At 34.7% G+C, this 18883-nt stretch overlaps 1 protein-coding gene across 1 annotated transcript; it reads right to left on the bottom strand.

Annotated features, from left to right (window-relative positions):
• Window positions 1-250: 250 nt before the first annotated feature.
• LOC113665936 (uncharacterized) lies at window positions 251-17026 on the bottom strand. Its single transcript, XM_027181672.2, has 11 exons — window positions 16562-17026; window positions 16350-16473; window positions 16181-16227; window positions 15689-15809; window positions 12501-12596; window positions 11334-11474; window positions 9792-9938; window positions 9494-9566; window positions 6061-6175; window positions 5068-5812; window positions 251-4127 (listed from the first exon to the last, which is right to left on the bottom strand). Exons 1-11 carry the CDS (start codon window positions 16861-16863, stop codon window positions 3873-3875), a joined length of 2166 nt encoding a protein of 721 aa, XP_027037473.2. The 5' UTR covers window positions 16864-17026; the 3' UTR covers window positions 251-3872.
• Between the last annotated feature and the right edge of the window lie 1857 nt (window positions 17027-18883).

The raw sequence follows: 18883 nt of genomic DNA, 5'->3' as shown, positions 1-18883 counted from the left end.
TTCAAGAACTTAGATCCCATTAAAAATGTCGACCTGTTTCGTAGGAAGGTTTTTATTAAATTGGGATGTCAAGACCAATCATAAAAATGAAAAGCTAATGCAGTCCCTAAATTCTTACAACAAAATTCATATTGATTGTTCCAATACAGAACAGTGAATCTTGGCTGACAGGTTGACATATGTAGAGGAAATATTAATATTAGAAAAACGGCTGTGAAAAGGTTTCCGCAAACACAAAAGAAATCCACTATTTGTGATTTCACACAACTTTATTTCATATATATATATTTTTTTTTAACAGACTTCTCAAATTTTACACAATGTCAGTATAAAAAAATCTAAATTATTTTCCAAGAACGTAGTATACAATTTAGGAACTTTCATACATGGCAAAATATCAATAAAACTCTACTCGCGCCTTTCTTTATTTACATCATATTATTGCGACGACTTTCAGTACAAGAATATACACACAAAAACTATAATAGTTTTAGCAACTCATTTTAGATTTAATGTAAAGTCTTTAAATACGTTTATGCTCCTATTTGTGGGAACAATCATTATACACTTAATGTATGGTCCCGAGGGAAACAGTTAGTTTTGATTTCCTGAGACTCCTGATGTTTCTCTCAACTTCGTCTCGGGAAACATCAGGACTCGAGGGAAAAGAAAACTAACTAGTTTCCCGAGGGACCATACATTAAATGCTTTGTTATATATTAACACTTTCCCTTAGACAATCATGCGGCAAAAACATGCTATTGTATTCGGCGCGCGGCCAACAACTGCTCAATTGTATCCCGGTCAGGATACATTCGAATTTGATTATGGGCACGTGACCAAGAATCAACCGATCACAGTATTCGTTTTGTTGAGTGAAAGTCTAGATATAGAACAAAAAGAATTGTTTAGAAGGGTTAGAGACTTTTAAGAATCCTAGGCGACTCCAAACTCACGGGCTTACCACGGTGAAAGAACCTATGAAGTGTTTCTTCCGACGAGGTTGCGCCAAACTCAGATGTAAAATACCAGAATCCTCTATTTTAAAGCAGCTTTTAGTGGCTTAATATAACATCACTAAAACTAGTTAATTAACGCAAGATGAATTAAATAATTTTCTTTGAAACAATTTGTGTGCAAAAAGTACAATCACGATGTAAACAACTTCTATCATCATCAAAAAATCTACGTAGCTACTTAATCATTACGTGTTACTAACCATTTTTAAACTAAATTTAAGTCAAGGTAACACAGCTCGGTAAAGATGGAAAGAAAATTGTAATCATACCATTAAATAAAAAAAAATCCAACCGACTGACTGTCATCATTGGCTTATGATATTTTAATACCGGTAATCGTCATCGTTAAAGATGGCAGATATACATATTTTGTAATTTTGACAGCTAAAGGCAACAAACTCACAAAAAGAATTGGAATAACAGCAGTGCAAGTCTCGACCGACAAACCAATGTCAATGAAAATCCGGTCGTAACAATTACAAGTAAAAATCGACACAAAACATTTATCGTGGAACCTGCCACTGAGACTAACTGTCTTTGCTGCCTTTCCAAATGAAATATGAAAGCCTAGATTTAAAGGTGTACTGTAAATTATTGGTAGATTTCAAAGCAAATTGATGACGTCAAAATGTGTTATAATAAAATTCAGGATACTGACTTTTCCCTTAGTAAATCACTCATCTTTGCGACTAATCAGTCGCACTTTACGAGACAGAAAAATCTGTTGGGTTTTCTTTTATGCCCAGACAAAATCAACCTATAAGTGTTGCACTGGACTGTTGATAATCTACTTGATTGACAGCTGTGTTGAAACATAAGAAGGATAAACTGAGATTTTCAATGATTACTTAATCTTTAGTAATCTACATACATCCTAAAAAAAATCAAGAAACCAGCAAAACAAATTACAAATCCTATTTCTGTAAAATAAATCGCTTATTGCACATATTTCCAAAAATGTGAATGCAAAGCGAAAAAAAAAAAAAAAAACCTGGACACTGGTGGGTCTGTGATCCAAATCTGTCAAACTATATACACCTCTCACTGTGCGACAGAGTTACCTTGCTCACTCACTAATATGCTCTGGATATCGCACATAAAGAACATAACGTTTTTAAAGCCTATGAAAGCTACTGAATCATTTTATAAATAACATTTTGTATTATGTAGGACCCTATAGATAACCAGAAATGAAAACAGATCGTATGGAATACAAAATGAATTTTACAGTATATGGATGATAGCATTATGCAATATAAACCAAAATCAAGTTGATTAAAATCTCCCACAAGACTGAAAGGCACACTACAGCAGTGTCTACAGCAAAGCTTTCATCACATAGTAATGACATCAGTTAAATCTACCTATCACAACCACCTGACAAATCCATCAGAGACACTGATTATAATCACTCTTGCCACAAAAACTTCAGCAATTTTAACTTTAGTGTTAATGGATATTCTTATCATTTATGTTTGAGAAAAGTAATTCACATCTGTTCTTTTAGGGGGGGGGGGGGGAGAAGGGAGAAAGGAATCAATAATGTAAAATTTAATCCACTTATTCCATGTTCTTTAATTCAGTCTAGAACTGTATACTTCTAATAAAAAAATCTGACTCCCACTAGTAGTTGTCTGCTTTTGTCAGAGGAAGCAACAGAAGCAGGTGTGGAGGCTTAAAGTCTTCATCTTGCTGCACCTTAGATTCTCGTCCCTTGCCAGGAATTTTAAAACAATGTAGACTAATGATCATATATTTTTTTTTCATTTTAGTACTTCTCACCTGATTCGTGCTCTCACAAATTTCCCACTTCCTCTTATTGAACCTTCTAACTCATTCAACCAGGCTATCCCTAATCTACCCCTCTTCTCACTCAGTTGTATTGCAACTCTCAATGTTTCCTTTTTTTTTTATTGATTTTGGGACTAGTTGCTTTTATAACTCATTATAATAACTTAAACATTTTAACTCGTTCTCAGTGCCAATGTTTCAAAAACTCATTCTAGTTTCTTTCACATGATTTTTGTGATGGTGAAGTCCAACAATAGTGAAGTCTTAAATTTGGTCTAAATCTTTCTGCAAACAAACCCTCATTAGCAATTAGTTAATTCCAAGTCTAACAGCTCAGATCAACAGCTAATAATTACAACAAAAATTCCATTTTCCATCACAAGTGTGAAACAAAATAAACACTAACCCCTGTGCAATGTAAAAATTAAAGAATAAAGGGAAGCCTACGTAATTCAAATAGATATTGTCATATTATTTTTGTTTTCCAATATATCAACATGCACATTTGCCAAGGATATACTTTTAACACAAAAGATGAACTGGCACTGGCTATGCAGGAATGATAGTCACAATCATGTCCATAATCTACACGATTCTTACTTAAAATAAACTGTGACTTTTTCCAGAAGCATTAAAGATCCATTTATACACAGGTGCTTTCTTAACTTAAATACTCCTCTCCTTTCTCAGATAGAAACTTTTGGTGGTCAGAAATTGAATTTATGAATTCATTATTTTGCATTTTTAAGTCTTAAATTTTTTTCCAAGGGCCCTAAAAGAAAAGAATGAACCCAAAAGGAGAATTGAATAACAACCTTTCTATTTGTTGTTTTGTTGTTTAAAAAATACTATAGTACATAATTTTTTTTTGGGTTTTTCAAAACTATAGATTAGATTTTTTGCAATCTTATCTCTGTTGCTCTGTCCCCTCAAAGAGTATTGAAATATTTCCCACAAACTAATTTCATAAAAAGTCATGTAACAGATTAAATATGATGATTGAATCACCGTCATTGTTAAAGAAGTGAAACTGAAACATGGTTCCTCTTTTCCACCTTGTCATTAACTCCTACCCTTTTTACTCTTGGGTGATTTCCCACGTTTTTGTTTAGATGAACTCTTTGAACCACTGTTTGTGTAACTTTTGCCATGGTTGTTATTGTTGTTGTTATTGTTGTTGTTGTTTTGGTTACTGTTGTCATTGTTCTTTTTACTGTTTAAAAAAATTGTGGGAGAGCTTTGTTTTCCCATACCATTGTCTTTACTGAGTTGCCTGGTGGTCACGCAGTCCAGCTTTGGTGAACTAACCACAGCATTCTACAGTAAATTATAACAACAAAATTTAATAAATACATGACAGAACATGTTTCATTTAATTAATTTTTTTCATCTTCCCAGTTAAGAACATTACCCATGATATCAATATCTTTTTTGTCATACTTCACTCCAGTGACAATACAAAATAATGCAGATCTTGAAAAATGTGATTGCACTTGACAGAGAACTTAAAGAAAAGGTCTCTCTAGCTTGTAAATGTACATGTATGGTTTGTTTCAGGTTATATGATTATATACTAAAGAACTGTTTCGTTCCAATTTCCCCTAATTCACGTGTAAATGTACAAAAATTTACAAAAGATAAAGCTGGGAATTTCCATAGGACCTGAAATGGGTACACAAAACATGTAAGCTAAAAAGCCCAATAAACCCAATTATTGTCAGGAAAGTTGAATATCAAATTCTTCCCGACAGTGTAAATGATTGGACACTTCCTTTTTTTCTGACAAGTTTAAAATGAAAAGATATTACTTTCTGTTGGTTAAGATCAATTTTAGAGTTCTTTGAGATCTGGAACTCCATTGAAATTTTTTATAATAGGAGCAATAGATGTTGCACTAATTAGCACAAAATGCAACACCAATTTCTTTCATGATTAATCTCTTAAGTGATATTAGAACTGAATTAATATTTCAGTTTCCTGAGTTAAGTGTTTGATAAACTTGTAGAGGAAACTCTTACAATCTTGAATGTTAAACTAAAAACTATTCGCACTGCAAACACACCTCCCAGTGATAAGAAGTGAGTAAGTTTTTTCAATAAACATTACACACAATAAATACTGATGTTGCCTGTTGAAAATATAAAATAAATTTGCATGTACTTGTTAGATATAAAGGTTACAGCTTGAGCTGAGTGGATAAACAGCTGCAGTTAACATAACCAGTAAGTGACATTTAGGAGATTCTGCTGCAACTTACATTGTTATTTGATGCACAAGTCTTCTGCTCTTCAGCCTTTTTTGGAGAGCCACTACTTAGAGGTCCCACCACTGCCACAGCTTTCAACTTTGAGGAAGAGTCAACCACAGAGGCCTTTGCTGGAGTTCCTATTGTTTGTTTCAACAATGGTGTCAAGGACTGCTTTATTGCCCCTGAATAAGAAGTCACTGGTGATGAGGAGCTAGTGCTGACAGATGAAGGTATTGCAGTTATAGTGGGTTTCAAATGCCTTAAACTATTGGCAGGTTTTGTTTCAGAGCTCATTCTTTTCTTGGCTACATTGTCTTGTGCGAGTGAATCTGCCAATTTCCGAACAGAGGTTGCAGACCAAACTGAGTTTTTATTTACTTTCATTTCAATTCCCCCCGCAAGAGTAAAGAGGCTGTCAGCACTCGTGTGCCTGACCAAAGGCTCTTCCTCTTTATCAGTCACCTTTTCATTTTCAGACACCAAAGTTACAGCATTTAACTGAGATCTTCCCAATGGCCATGTAGCACTTTTGTTGATGACATCCAATGATGTAATGCCTGGGGTCTCAGGTTGAACATGTCTGTTTGCTATACTAGCATACGTCGGGGGTGACTGGCTTACACCAGCTATTAATGGAACATCATATGATGGCCAAACTCTAGCAACCCAATCACGATATTCAACAACATCATCTGTCACCCGCACAATGCGGCTGAGGTGGCCAGCTCCTTCCTGTTCAGGCCTCTCAAAATTTCTGTTAAGCAAAAATCACCACCATAATTGAAAGGAAAATACCATTAAAGTAATAACAGAACCTGCAAGGATACAAACTCGGTTTTCAGTCAATACATGGTGATGATAATTAATTTTATTGTTACTATTACTATGATTATTTCATTAGTGAATTAGTATCATCATTACTAAGTTCTTTCAAGATGGTTCACTTTTTGTGAATCAAATTTATCACTAAATAATCCTAGTTGCATTACTGTTACAACTTACCGATCATGTGAACAAGAATCTTCTTTCAGAACCTGTTTGCTTAGAACATCATAGGCATATTCAAATGCTTGTTTCACTTCCATAAATTTATAGGAGCTCTTTCCTATGTAGTTGCCTACCATGAGCAAAGAAACATGATAATATGTTACTACATTGATACAGATCACTACAAGGCTCACCATAGTGAGTGAAAAAAAAAAGACAAAGACTGCATGTGGCTACTGGTATAGCACAATTGTTATAGAATTGAAAAGAGCTTAAAGTTGTAAAATGATGCTAGAAGGTAGTGTTGCAGAATATTTGTCTCACATGCAAAAAAAAAAACCTGCACATCCCACACGTTGATGAGTACCCTGTTCCACAAGAGAAAGATGATTCAAGAATATATTGTCTAATTGACATTCAACCTATAATTTAGTGGTAACAAATAATATTACTTTATTGTTTTTTTAGAGGGCACGGTAACGAATCTTGCAATCTGATTGGTTCTTTACCCGGTCAGTATTTTCCTATCTCTGCCCACGGGCCACGGTAACGCTTTCGTGAGTCGCCGAGTACATCCCAACTTTCGTTTTCATTTTTCATAAATATACCTCGTTTTCCGGCTGGGCAGTATTTTTAAGCAAACACGTCGGTCACTACCTCAAGCCGATAAATAACTTATGAATCCTCCCTTTTCTCTCTATCAAATCACTTTGGTTGACAGAAAAATATTGGTTTCAGAATGAATTTGTATAAACAATAGTGTCATTACGTTGGTTGACAAGCGGCCTAAAAACCGTCTGCAATTAATTTTAATCGTTCACAAAAAGTACCCAGAAAGTTGAAACGTGAGGTATTTGGTTACAGTTAAACTGAGCGATGGAACTTTCATTCATTTAATATCTGAATTTTCTCAAGCAATTTGTTCATAGTAAAAAAAAAGCGAGCGAAGTTTTAATTTAAGTTCTACAACAAATATACGCTCCTGGTGAGTCTTTCCAATTCCGTTCAATTTGGACATTTGTACCTTAAATTGCACAACAGAAATTGAAGGAATTGAGAAAAGGCTGCATTAAATTCCCTTGTGTCTCGTTGGAGTGTGCCGTTCGAATTTAGTTTTTGTGAAGGAAAGATCAGAGTTAAACACGCCATTACAGCAAACAAACGAGCAAACTCCCACAACTTCAAAATAAAAAATTGAATTTACTCACAATTACTTTCCTCGCCGTTTACTTAATGAACAGAGGTAAATCTTCGTACATGAACGAATGGTCGATGAGAGTAAATAATACTTTCCGTTAGATCATTAACTGATTTTTAAGAAAACATTGTCGTGACAGTCCTTGCCAAACTAGTTCTGTTGGTTTTCAAATGTTCCTACGATTTTTTTTTCTTGCGCGCTCTCTAATTGACAGGTGTCAGATTGTGACAGATACTTGTTAAAATAATGTTTCAAAGTTTGTTTGGAAGCCTTTTAAATCACCTTTATCGTTACGGAAATGAAAATGTTTCGCTGAGGCATATCTCTTAAATTTGCATCACCTCTATTTTAAAATTGTTCAGTTTATGGAAGATCTTGCCGTATTTACGGCCATAAGTCATTCGGGTTCTTTCGGAAAGAATTTCGTCAAGTTTAAAAACAATAAATATGTTATTTACCGGCTAAGGGTCGGTCCGTATGGTGAAAAACTGTGACCTCGGTCTTGAAAATGCTGCCCTCGGCCTACGGCCTCGGGCAGTATTTTCAAGACCTCGGTCACAGTTTTTCACCATACGGACCTCCCAGCCGGCAAATAACATATATATATATCATTTTGTGAGACTTTTGTTTCTCATTAAGTGATAAGATATAATAATTCTTAAGGATATTCTGCCATCTCATGTCTCAAGATATTCAGCCGACATGGCTGATCCACTGTTCCTCCGTTCCATTATTCAGTTGAACAACTCAAGGTATTGTATTTTGCAGCTTGCTCACTTTGCAAATTTTGTGGTTCTTTTTGGCATAAGTAACTGATTCAAACAGTAAAATGCTCTCTTTTCAAAAAAAAAAAAATTCCCTCTAAGCTTCCATGATGTGCAGATCACATCTACAGAGTTTTCATCTAAATTATGCATCGGTGGATGCCACAGTGAAATTATCTTGAGATGTTTATTGTCTCTTGCAGTGTCACGGTAAGAACTGAAAAGATGACATCTTCCGATCTATATAATTTTCTTATTTAAACAATAAAATGCTCTCTCCTGAAAAAAAATTTTCCTCCAAGTTTCATGACACATCAAGATATGTCTTCTAGGAAAACTTTTGTTTTTAATTGTGCACAATCGGAAAATGTGTGTGTGATGTTTATCCTCTTCTGCTGTCTTGTATGGTGTCACAGTGGGAACTGTAAACATGATATGCTAGTAGGTATAATCCATAAATCACAAAAGGAGAAAATCAGCTGTGTATTGAGTGCATAAGTTGAACTACAAAAATAATGGTACTCACAAAAAAGATAAAACAAAACAAAACAAAACAAAACAATGATAAGCACCAGGAAACACTAGGTCAAAATTGGGTAAAGATCAGAATTCTATTATTACCCTCACTCTTGCACTCACTCACTCATCTCAACAACTCATCTTTACTTCCTATAAAAGGCAGTAGCCACAAAATATATTTGGCCACTAAATTTTTGACAATAGTTTCCAATTGGTAACCAATAGATTTGAGGAAAAAAAAAAGGAAAAGAAAAACATGAAACCTTCTTCCTGCTCTTTGTTTCTTTGTAACCATATGGGTTATTGCCCCAGTGGACAGATAGAATGTGCAGTCTATTGCATGGAGAAAATCTCTATTTTGTTGACATTCTCGCCAAAAAGTTTGGAATTTGAATTTTTTTTTAGCTAATAATGACAATCATCAAACTTGAAATTTGCCAATAGTAACCTACCAGCAGCAGAAATAAAAACTAGTTCTGTTAATCTGTTGATCACATGCACCAATCTGTATAACAACATTTCTTGTAGTGCCTTTCAGCCAGAAAATGTTACCTTCATTCTCAATTGACTCCAATTTTGAGGTAAAAAGTGGCATTAAAAGCTTGCGAGGTTAGTTATTTGAAGTGTGAACAAAGCTAATTTAGTGAAAGAACAAAATATTGTGTTTTAATAAGTTAGCTATGTTGGTTACTATTGTGCAAACAGAAACAGGTGGGGTGACACACTGAAAAGCTACGGAGGAGGGTCTTTCACATCTCTCTTATTCTCTGTGCAACTCAAGTGGATTTAATCGTGGATGATTGGTTAATTTGAGAAATTTGTTACAAAGAAAGCAAAAAAGTTTAACGTATTTTCAAAACTGAGAAATTCTACAGATTTACCAGTAATAAAATGAGTGACAAGAAGAACAATTTTTCATAGTAAAAGCAATTTTAGGAGTGAAAAGAGAAGTAGTTCTTTATGGCACCTGGAGTGAAGGGATCTTCAATGCACAACAGTGCACATGATTGATTGAAAACGTCATCCATACTGTGCAAAACCTGAGAAAGAAAATATGGTCACTTAGGAAGAAATTCAATGATTTACTGTTTCTTAATAAGACCACAAATAATCAGGTTTACTTTGTTTCTTTATAGTTGAGAATTAAGGTAACATCAGTAATTAATCTCAAATGATCAGGATACAAGTGATATCACACAGTTTGCTAAAAACATTGTAAATCTTCCATATCTGACAGGGAAGGTGAATTAAGGGCAACAACTCACCTCCTGCTTGCTAAAATAGGTTCCACCATCTTTCACTCGGATTCCCACATTAGTGTAGTTCAAATTACGTCCATAGAGTTCAAAGAACTCAATCAGAAGGACCCCAAGGTTGTTTTTCAGTGTTCTGCCTTCCTTCCTATTGTGATTCTAAATACAATATTTTAAAAAAATCTTTTACCCAATTTCCAAGTTTCATATTGATTGCATCCAAGTCAATAAAGAATTGTTACTGGTTTTCAAGATAAGTATCTGAAATTATTTTCAATGAAGCAGTATTCTTACTAGTAACTTAGTTGATGCCTTGTTTATGATTTTCTTAAATTATTCATCAAAACCATTAATGAATTGTCTAATGATTTTGCTAAACCCCTAGGTGATCTGCAGATACACCCCAAAGAGTTATCTAACTAATATCTTAAGTTTGCATTTGGAAAAATAAATTTCTCCATTTCATTACCTCACTCTTCTCTAATGAATTATCAAGCACTCTCTGGATGATGAAAGATTTATGTCAAATAAAATATAAAAAAAATTGGGAATTGAAAAATAGCCAATGTGATGCCTCAAGATATGCCTTAATCTTTCTCTATTTCCAATATGATGCTGTGGAGTGTACAAAATTATTTCAAGAGTTCCCAAGCAAAAAGCTTTTGAGAGCCTCAGGTAGCTATGATCAGTTCCTTGTATCTTTTATGAAGTTAATTAAAGAAGAAAAGACTGCTGGAGACATCCCAATTTGAAATTAATTTCATATGAAATTCTTCTAATCCAAATAGTTGCAATATTACAGTTGTGTAGCCCTTCTCAGTTATCTCAAGTGTTCCTGGTAAGAGCTTTGAGGCACATGTTAACAGAACATTTTTGACAAACAAATGCATTGCTCTGCAACAAGGCTATTACAAGGGTCCACTCAATTCCTAAGGATCCTCAAGTGTCTTAGGTGATGAACAAAAAAAATTAGTTTAACTTTAAACTTCATCCCTTAGAGTCAAGTATACTGAATGTAAAAGAAAAAACAAAGTTTGGATCGTTTTGTGCAGCCACTTTGATGCTTCACCCTCACTCCCTATATTTTCCCTGTTCTACAATGTAAAAACCTTGCAATTGTGTGTTCTGTTGCCCTTATGTGGAAAAATAACATCAGAATGCAAAAATAAATCAAAATATCCATTAAATAAGAACTGCTATCTGAACAAGCAAATAATGTCATTTTTTTAAAATATAAAACAGCTTTCTTCCCCAGTTGTTTTTCTTAACACATTTTCCTATGCACTATTCCCTCATCCACCAAGGGAACACCTATTGTTGAAAAGCTTGGACATTATTATCATGATGCTCTTAAGGCAGATGAAAATTTTCACTAAAACCTCAGCCTAATCCAAAATTACAGCTCAAAATGTCAGCTTTAAAAACCATTCAGGGTGGCCAATAAACATCTAGTTTGATTGAAATTATCTTCAGCAGTTAATACCCCCTTCCAACACAGCAACAAAGTTTTTTATTCCCTTACTGATAGCTAGAGCTTTGTTTAGGAGAGCTCACCTGCAAAAAGCTAATGGCCATCAGAATAAGACTGTATGAGCTAATACCACCAGTAAACACCTCATTCAGTTCTCGCTGCAGCAAGAACTGTTTCAAAACTAACACCAAAGGTGGCAAACATGGAAAGATTTCTATTTGGTCCTGAAAACAAGAAAAGTGTCATTCCAGTTCAAATAGTATTTGATATTCTTCTGTTTACCAATAAATACACCTCTTACTAACTGTAAGTTATGGACTCAGTTTTTTCTGCCCTGATTTATGACCCAAGCACAAAGTGTGCAGACCATAAATCCAAATGGAAAAAGGTTTGGTAACCTACAATACTGAATGAGACCACAAGGTTAGCAAGATCTTTATCAAATTTCTGGGTTCAAAATGAGAGGGAAGCTTTCAATTTAAACAAACTTTTTAATTTAGTGCAGGGCCATACAATTCAATATGGCCCATGTACATTTAAAACAGGCCCACTAAATATAGCTAAATTTACCAATCATGGCACATGTATTAACTGAGATATGATAGCATACAGAAATGAACAGAGAGAGTATTTACAATTTCATAAAGAGAGGGGTCAGTGCCTCTCATTGCTTCAAAAATTGTTCTGGGCTAAACCTTTCCTCTAAATTGGGTTGTTTCAAATTATTGAACCACAGTACACACCAATTATTTGGAAGTTTCACTTTATTTTGCTTCCAAGTAATTTGAAAGATGCTAATGGACAATGAAATATAAAATTTGGTTGAATAAGTCCTAGTATTTGTAAAGATGGAGGGCTGTGCTGCCAAATTTTGAACATTTAATTTTAGAGTAGGTAAAGACGCCTTTTGTTTCCCTATTGTCAGCCCTGGATCAAAATGAAATTGTGCCAAGTGGAATAGAAATCAATCAAAAATACCGTAAGTTATAACTAATGACTTGCTGTGGAGCATAAATAAAATTTATTATTTTTCTTATTTTGCTTTTTTTCCCCCTCATCCAAAATAAATCCCACTACCAAGAAAACAAAAAATTAAATGAAAAAAAAACCAAAACAAAACAAAATACAATGTATAAAATTTGCATGAGAAAAATTGTGTTAATTTCTGTAAATTTTATCAACACTCAAATAACACCTGATTGTATACCAGACAAACATCATCCTTAAGACAGGAGTCTGGATGACATTACCTTAACAAATTCAGCAGCCTTCAATCCAGCTGGAACGTTAAAGCTTATGTCCACTTTCACATTGGTTTTTTGATCTGTCAGTTTGATTATTGGAACCTGAGTAAAGACAAAACAGTGTTAAATTTGCATGTTTATAATTTCCATCATGTTCATTTCTTGGTACAATTTTATTCTCACATCAAATTTTTAATTCTTTTGCTAAATCAACTTACAGTCAAGTAGCCAGGCCCAAGAAAAGGAAAAAACAACCTTTCTCACACAAGCCAGGCTACCCTGTGGATAAATTAATTCAGCTATCTATGATAAAATGTTTAAATTACAAACACAAAAAACATCTAATTGGTGTCTTTGCTGTGCACTTTTGATATATTTCTTTTTAAAGAAGGTTGCACAAGCGGAAAGGTTTTCAACAACCAGCTAAGGTTGAGAGTAAGAGTAAATTTTAAGAGTTTCATAAAAAGTCATGGATGAATAAACAAGACACCAAAAACTCATAATGACCAAATGCTTTGCCACTAAAGATGTCACTAGTAAAACTACCTTGACAACAAGAGTTCTATTATGCAATATTACCGTTAAACTAGGATCACATGGCCTTTCTAAATCACTTTCAGTTCCTTTTATTCATGATATGACCAAACTTCCATTGGCAAATAACCAATTTCCTCCTTTTTCTTAACACAGAATGATAGTTTTCAACACTGATGAATGATGGTCATAAGCTTAAGATACAACACCTGCAAATTCTGTCTAATTGCATAGCTGATTGTAGAGTGTAACTGATCTTTCACCATAATGAGAAAGCTGGTAACATCTACAGTAAGTGCAAAACATTATGTAGAAATAACTTATGATGGCAATATTGCACAGAAGATTTTAAATAGCTAATAATTTTAAAAAGGAAGAAATGACAGTTCTACATGCCTTCAAGCTTTGCAGTTCTAAAGAATGACCTACTTTTGGTCAGAAAGCAACTGTCTGTCCTGAGCTATAATTAACAATACTATCATTGGAGAACATAGAGGAAAAACCCTGTCGTTTTCTGGGAAAGAACACCCTTTTTTTCATCATTTATTTCAAGAATTGTTCCCTGGCAGCTTAGAGAAGCCATCAGCAATTTCCTATGGAAAATATGAGTATAATTGACAAAAGGGGTATACAATTTTCAGCAAAACGCAGTTAGATGGTACTATACACGAGTAGACCATTATATAAAGGCTGTTATTCACAATCATCCTGTGGGCTATATGCCGATTAAAAATTCAGAAAAAATCCATTAAATAATATAAAATATTATTGACTTTGAAAAACTGAAGCAAGAACTTAAAAAATTCAACCTCACATTACTTTAAAGAGACAATTCATTTCAATGTGATCCATCTGTGGCCTTAGGGCATTCAAAGATTAATTTACTATGTTAAGATGGTATTTATACCAAAACTACACCATTGTTGTCTGATGTTTGTGATGACAAAAAGTGCAATATAGTCTCTGAAATAAGCAATCTCAATTCTACCCATCAACCCCCAGCCAACAGTTAGGAAAACGTTAGTTATTAATTTTTCTGCATAATTAATGTTCACAGAAATCCCCCCATATAAACCACTGAAATCAACTAGAACTGCTTGTATCAGATTGATAAGTTTCTAAGGAATTAGACTTTATTTCACAACCCATTACCTGATCCAGGATGTCTCAGGATGGGAGACTCAAATAAGCTATGAAAGTTCTTGCCCATCCTCACAGTGTTCAAGTGAGTTGTTCAAGTTTGCACTTTTGAAGCCAAGTTTATCTCTGCCATCTTCACTACATTTGTTTCCTCTGAGTCTACTTAGAATCTTTTTGGTGACTGTCTGAACAAAGTTGGGTTAATTTAGGATCTAACATTCCATTAACTGGAAATTTTCAGAGCAGAAGAAACAATTAATCCAAATGGAGTAACATACCTCTACCAATCAGAATCAAAAATTGCATGCATGAGTTTTTTTTCACAGTGCAAGGGTTTCAAAGTTTGTTTTAGAAGAATTGGTTATTGAATGAGTGCTACTTTTCACTACTATTGAAAACATTTCAAACATCACAGGTGACAAAAACTCATGAAAATCCCAAGCAAATTTACTTACCAACACTTCTTTGCACACACACATTGTGCACATTACTGAAAGCACTTTTGAGCAGGTTGGAAAATGCCTATTTTTCCCTTTTTTTCCAGTTGAATAGGCCATTCCATAAAAGAATTTGTTACCAACAAAATGCAGTTTCATGTTTTTTAGAAATAATTTTAGATGAAGCAAATTGTATACTTACAAATCTTAAATAACAAGCAAGTGGAATATAAACCACAAAAGTTCTTTCTATACCCCTATGTCATATGCCCAATCAGGTCTTTTATCAAGTAAAAATATACCCTGATATGCTCATACTTAACTAACAGGTCAATTATTGACCCACAGGAATTTTGAGAAGATTGCCAAATAAATGGTGTGATCTTAACAAAATATGCAAACTAAGCATACACCTTTTACCTTCCACTCTTTGTTCATCTTTCAATACAGTATCAAACTTCATTTAATTAGACATGCACATGTGTTAATTAGTTGAAAAAATTAGGTACTGTTTATTTTTATTTTTGCATAATGATGGAAATCGTGCTGTTCATAATGAGCAGTGCACTCAATCCCAAATAAGGTCATCGGTCGCGTTCTAAGCATGATTAAACAAAAAGAAAAACAAACTCTAAGAGTGCCAAAGGGCACAGTGTTCGAGATAAAGAGGATCAAATATATTCAAATTCCGCTAGGGGACGAACCCGCAATAAATTAGCATACGGAGAATGAGTATTGGTAGTTATGAATAAACAATTAAGCGACAAGTATTTTCGCGTGCAAGTACAATGATTTTAAGACTTTTTGTACCGTTAACACTTCCTGTACCACCTATCACTGAGTACAGAATGATCAACGCAATACTGTTAATTATATACGAGCAACTGTCCGCAACGAAATAGTTAAAACATGAATTTTTTAAGACATTGGTCTTTCGCCGACGAAAGAAAAGCGAGAGCGAAATTTAAGACTAACATATTCTAAACTTTAGCAACAAATTTATAATATTCATACCAAATTATTATCACAACATGTCTAAGTCAAAGACTTGACTACAAAAATCATTTTATTGCTATTTCTCACCGATGCCTTGTCTAAGACTTTCATAGATGAAGCCTCGGCGATCTTATTTGCCGTGAGTGCTTGCTCAAGCGTCCATAACGGCAGTCTCTCCCAATTTCCAAACACAACAATATCGATGTCGCTGTGAATTTTAAACGGACTCGATAAGCAAAAACAAATTACGGAAACCTACTGTGACACAAAGACTTTTTGAGCACGTTCACGTTTAAAATAGACCTCGGAGGACGCTCGTTCGGTTTCAGGTTGCATGTTTATACCCTTTCTGTTGTTCTTTGTACCACAAAACGATTAAAATAAAGTGAAAACTACGAGGCCTCTTTTTGTCTCAAATAATCTTCGCCCATAAAACAAAAAATATTTATTGCATCTTAATGTAAAGCCTTCTGTAAGGGGAGAAACACTCTTAGGGAGTTTAAAGAAGCACAAAACTTAAACAGCACAAAGATAATCAAACACCGTCTTCGCTGAAGTGAACCACAACAGTCCTCTCACCTGGTTGGTAAATAAAGCCCCGTCCGAAAGCTTCCATACACCTCCACCTGAAATGAATGGCCAGAAATTAAAGACCGTTGCTTTTTATAACTCTTAAGAGCTTTTTAAATATTTTCTTTACGACTATTGTGAGAATTAAAAGTAATAACTGGATGTTGCTCATACGTACATCAGCCGTAGGCCAGAGCCGTCTGATGACTTCTTGAACCCTGGCTATCACTTCTTGTCGCATGGTATGTTCGGCCGTTCGTGGTTTCATAAAATTGTAGAAGTCCAAGATTTCCTCATGAAGCCTTAATAAACAAAAGAAGAGGCGTTTCACTCAAATATCCGAGGTCTGTCACGCTTCAATTCGACGAGAATGAAACTCGCTAAACTTACCCCACCGACCCGTCTGGATAACTTTTATCTTTGGACCAGCAAGGGGTTTGATTCTCAACTCTTTTCTTCTTAGTAACATGATTCTTGTCGGAATTTATAAGGTTGTTCAATTTGGTACTTTCCACTTCTTCATTAAAAGTATTTTTCCGATTCAAAGGGATGTATTCCCTGCTACGATGATTGTCGACCATCGTTGGTGAAGTGACATCCTCCAAAACTGCTGTCCATGTGTCATGAGCTGGCCCCTTTTGCTCCGGTTGAATCCAACCAATCCTGGGATCCATCATCAGCGGGCAAAACATTGAGTTTCTTAGAAATACCGGCTCCTGTTTTAATACAGTTACTATTTCAGATGTGCTCCGTCTTCGCTTCCTTCCTCCCACCAGTAGTCAAAGCAAGTAAGGCTTTTTTAATTATGCGCATGTCATTATTTTCCACCAATCATTGGTCCCAATCATTATTTTTACGAATTTACGAGGGAAAAGCCCTGGGAACTAGGTTGCATGCGAATTGGAAATTCGTCAATATCTTGGTCAAAATATTTCTTCTGAAAAATATACTTTCATATTATCATCTTAACACGTTCAACTGAGGCAACTAGTACCCTTCGATATACTGTGCCTAAGAACAAAAATAATTTTCTCTCTGCGTGATGAATTAAATTTTCCAAGGAATATAATAATCCATCCATGCCTACTTTATGACATCATTGTTGTATTCCCATCCCATCGTTATCGGAACGAAATGATTCTTAAAGCACATACATGAAGTTTTCTCTACAGATTAAGGAAAGATCCTTTTGTGCCATCTGTACTTACTATGTATCTTAATTGAGACAGTCTTCCCTTGGCTGATTAGAGTAGTATATCTTTATACCCGGAAAAGTGATGAAAAGTCATTTTATTTCATGAATTATTTTGTTGCATGGCCAGATCTTTTATTTCTACTCTCTCTTTTCCCTGGTATTCGAGCGGAAAAAGTGATATCATTGGAATATTTCCAAACAATAAAAATACGTTCTAGAACAAAGCGAAAACAGAAATAATATAGTTGTGAAATAATCAGCTAAATAAATATGAAACAATTATTAAAAGCGTCGCGCATGAAAATTACGAGATTGAAAACGTCCTATTTTTAGAATACCTTATAAAAATAAATTTTCTACAGTTTTTCATCAGATCAGTTTATCACGTTGATATGAAAGAAATTTACTTTTATGAATACATGAAAATAGTTTTAAGAGACCACGTACTAGAGGACCGCATAGCTTATCTAAGAATTATTTTTAGAGTTTCCTGGGATATGGTGAAACGGAAAGAGTCTTAGTTTCATCCTGTATTTTCTGTCACAGTTCATCGGCTCCTTACGTCGTATCTTCCTTGTTCCGCGAAACGGTTTTGAAGAAATATAATGCGCGACTTTGACAAATTATGACAAGCTGCATGTTCCACGAAAATTTATTCAGTTGCGGGCGAGTCAGTACATTTTGAGTACATCTTAAAAGTTTACTCTGGCGTTTAAAATACTAGAACATTTTTTAATGTGATTTTTTTCTATTTACACGATGTCTTTTTTTCCTACTGAGAAGATAGACGACTGGCGATGTGAACTAGGAAAATAACATTTCATATCAAGTACTGGAAATTACTCTGAAAGCATCAAAGCATCAAATGTTTCATGGCAGTCTTGGGACAGAGATGATGAAAATCCGAGGGCTTATATTTTCCAAATAGCTGTTGTAATTGAGAGAGCGCTGATTGAGGGTTTCTTCTTGCTTGCAAGTTAGGGCAAGGAATGCTAATATTTGGAAAAATGAAATAAAAAAATAGATTCCTTGTAAAATTGCTCTCCTATTCTCTCCTAGGTCGTGACGTACTTTTTATCAACAAGGTCTGATTATGTCTCAGTTCGCACAATTAGTCTTGGAGTGGGTTCTTTATCAGCTCTGATCGGCTGACCAAATATCTGAGTATTTTCTACCCCTTTAGTATTATTCAAAGACAAGTGTAACCTTTGAAATATATTGTTATGACGAGTCTAAGTCGCAGTTATTTTTTGCCACTATTAACTCTTTTCATAGGAGCAGCTGAAACCCAAGCATTATTAAGTCCACGAACCGCGTAATGAAGGGCTCGATCAGTGATCGCAAGTTATTTTGACGTACTGCCGTCAAAGTTGGACTTCATGGCACGTATGCAAAGTAAAAGTATGTCTGAGACACCCTATCGAAAATGACACGATAAGAGTACTTGACGTCACGAATATGTAACTCGTTGCCTTATATGGTCAAGAAAGTTTTGTTTAAAATGTTTGAAAATAGTA

Source organism: Pocillopora damicornis, chromosome 3, assembly GCF_964200805.1.
Source record: "Pocillopora damicornis chromosome 3, jaPocDami1.2, whole genome shotgun sequence".
Taxonomy (NCBI): domain Eukaryota; kingdom Metazoa; phylum Cnidaria; class Anthozoa; order Scleractinia; family Pocilloporidae; genus Pocillopora; species Pocillopora damicornis.
Note: the sequence above shows the minus strand (reverse complement) of the source record. Positions and strands in the feature narration are given on the sequence as shown.

Excerpts from the sequence above, each read along its gene's own strand:
- LOC113665936 (XM_027181672.2), bottom strand. The coding sequence starts at position 16,863 with ATGTTTTGCCCGCTGATGATGGATCCCAGGATTGGTTGGATTCAACCG. Across the intron at positions 16,474-16,561 it reads TATCCAGACGGGTCGGTGGG|GCTTCATGAGGAAATCTTGG; the intron begins GTAAGTTTAGCG and ends TTGTTTATTAAG. Across the intron at positions 16,228-16,349 it reads GGCTCTGGCCTACGGCTGAT|GTGGAGGTGTATGGAAGCTT; the intron begins GTACGTATGAGC and ends CATTCATTTCAG.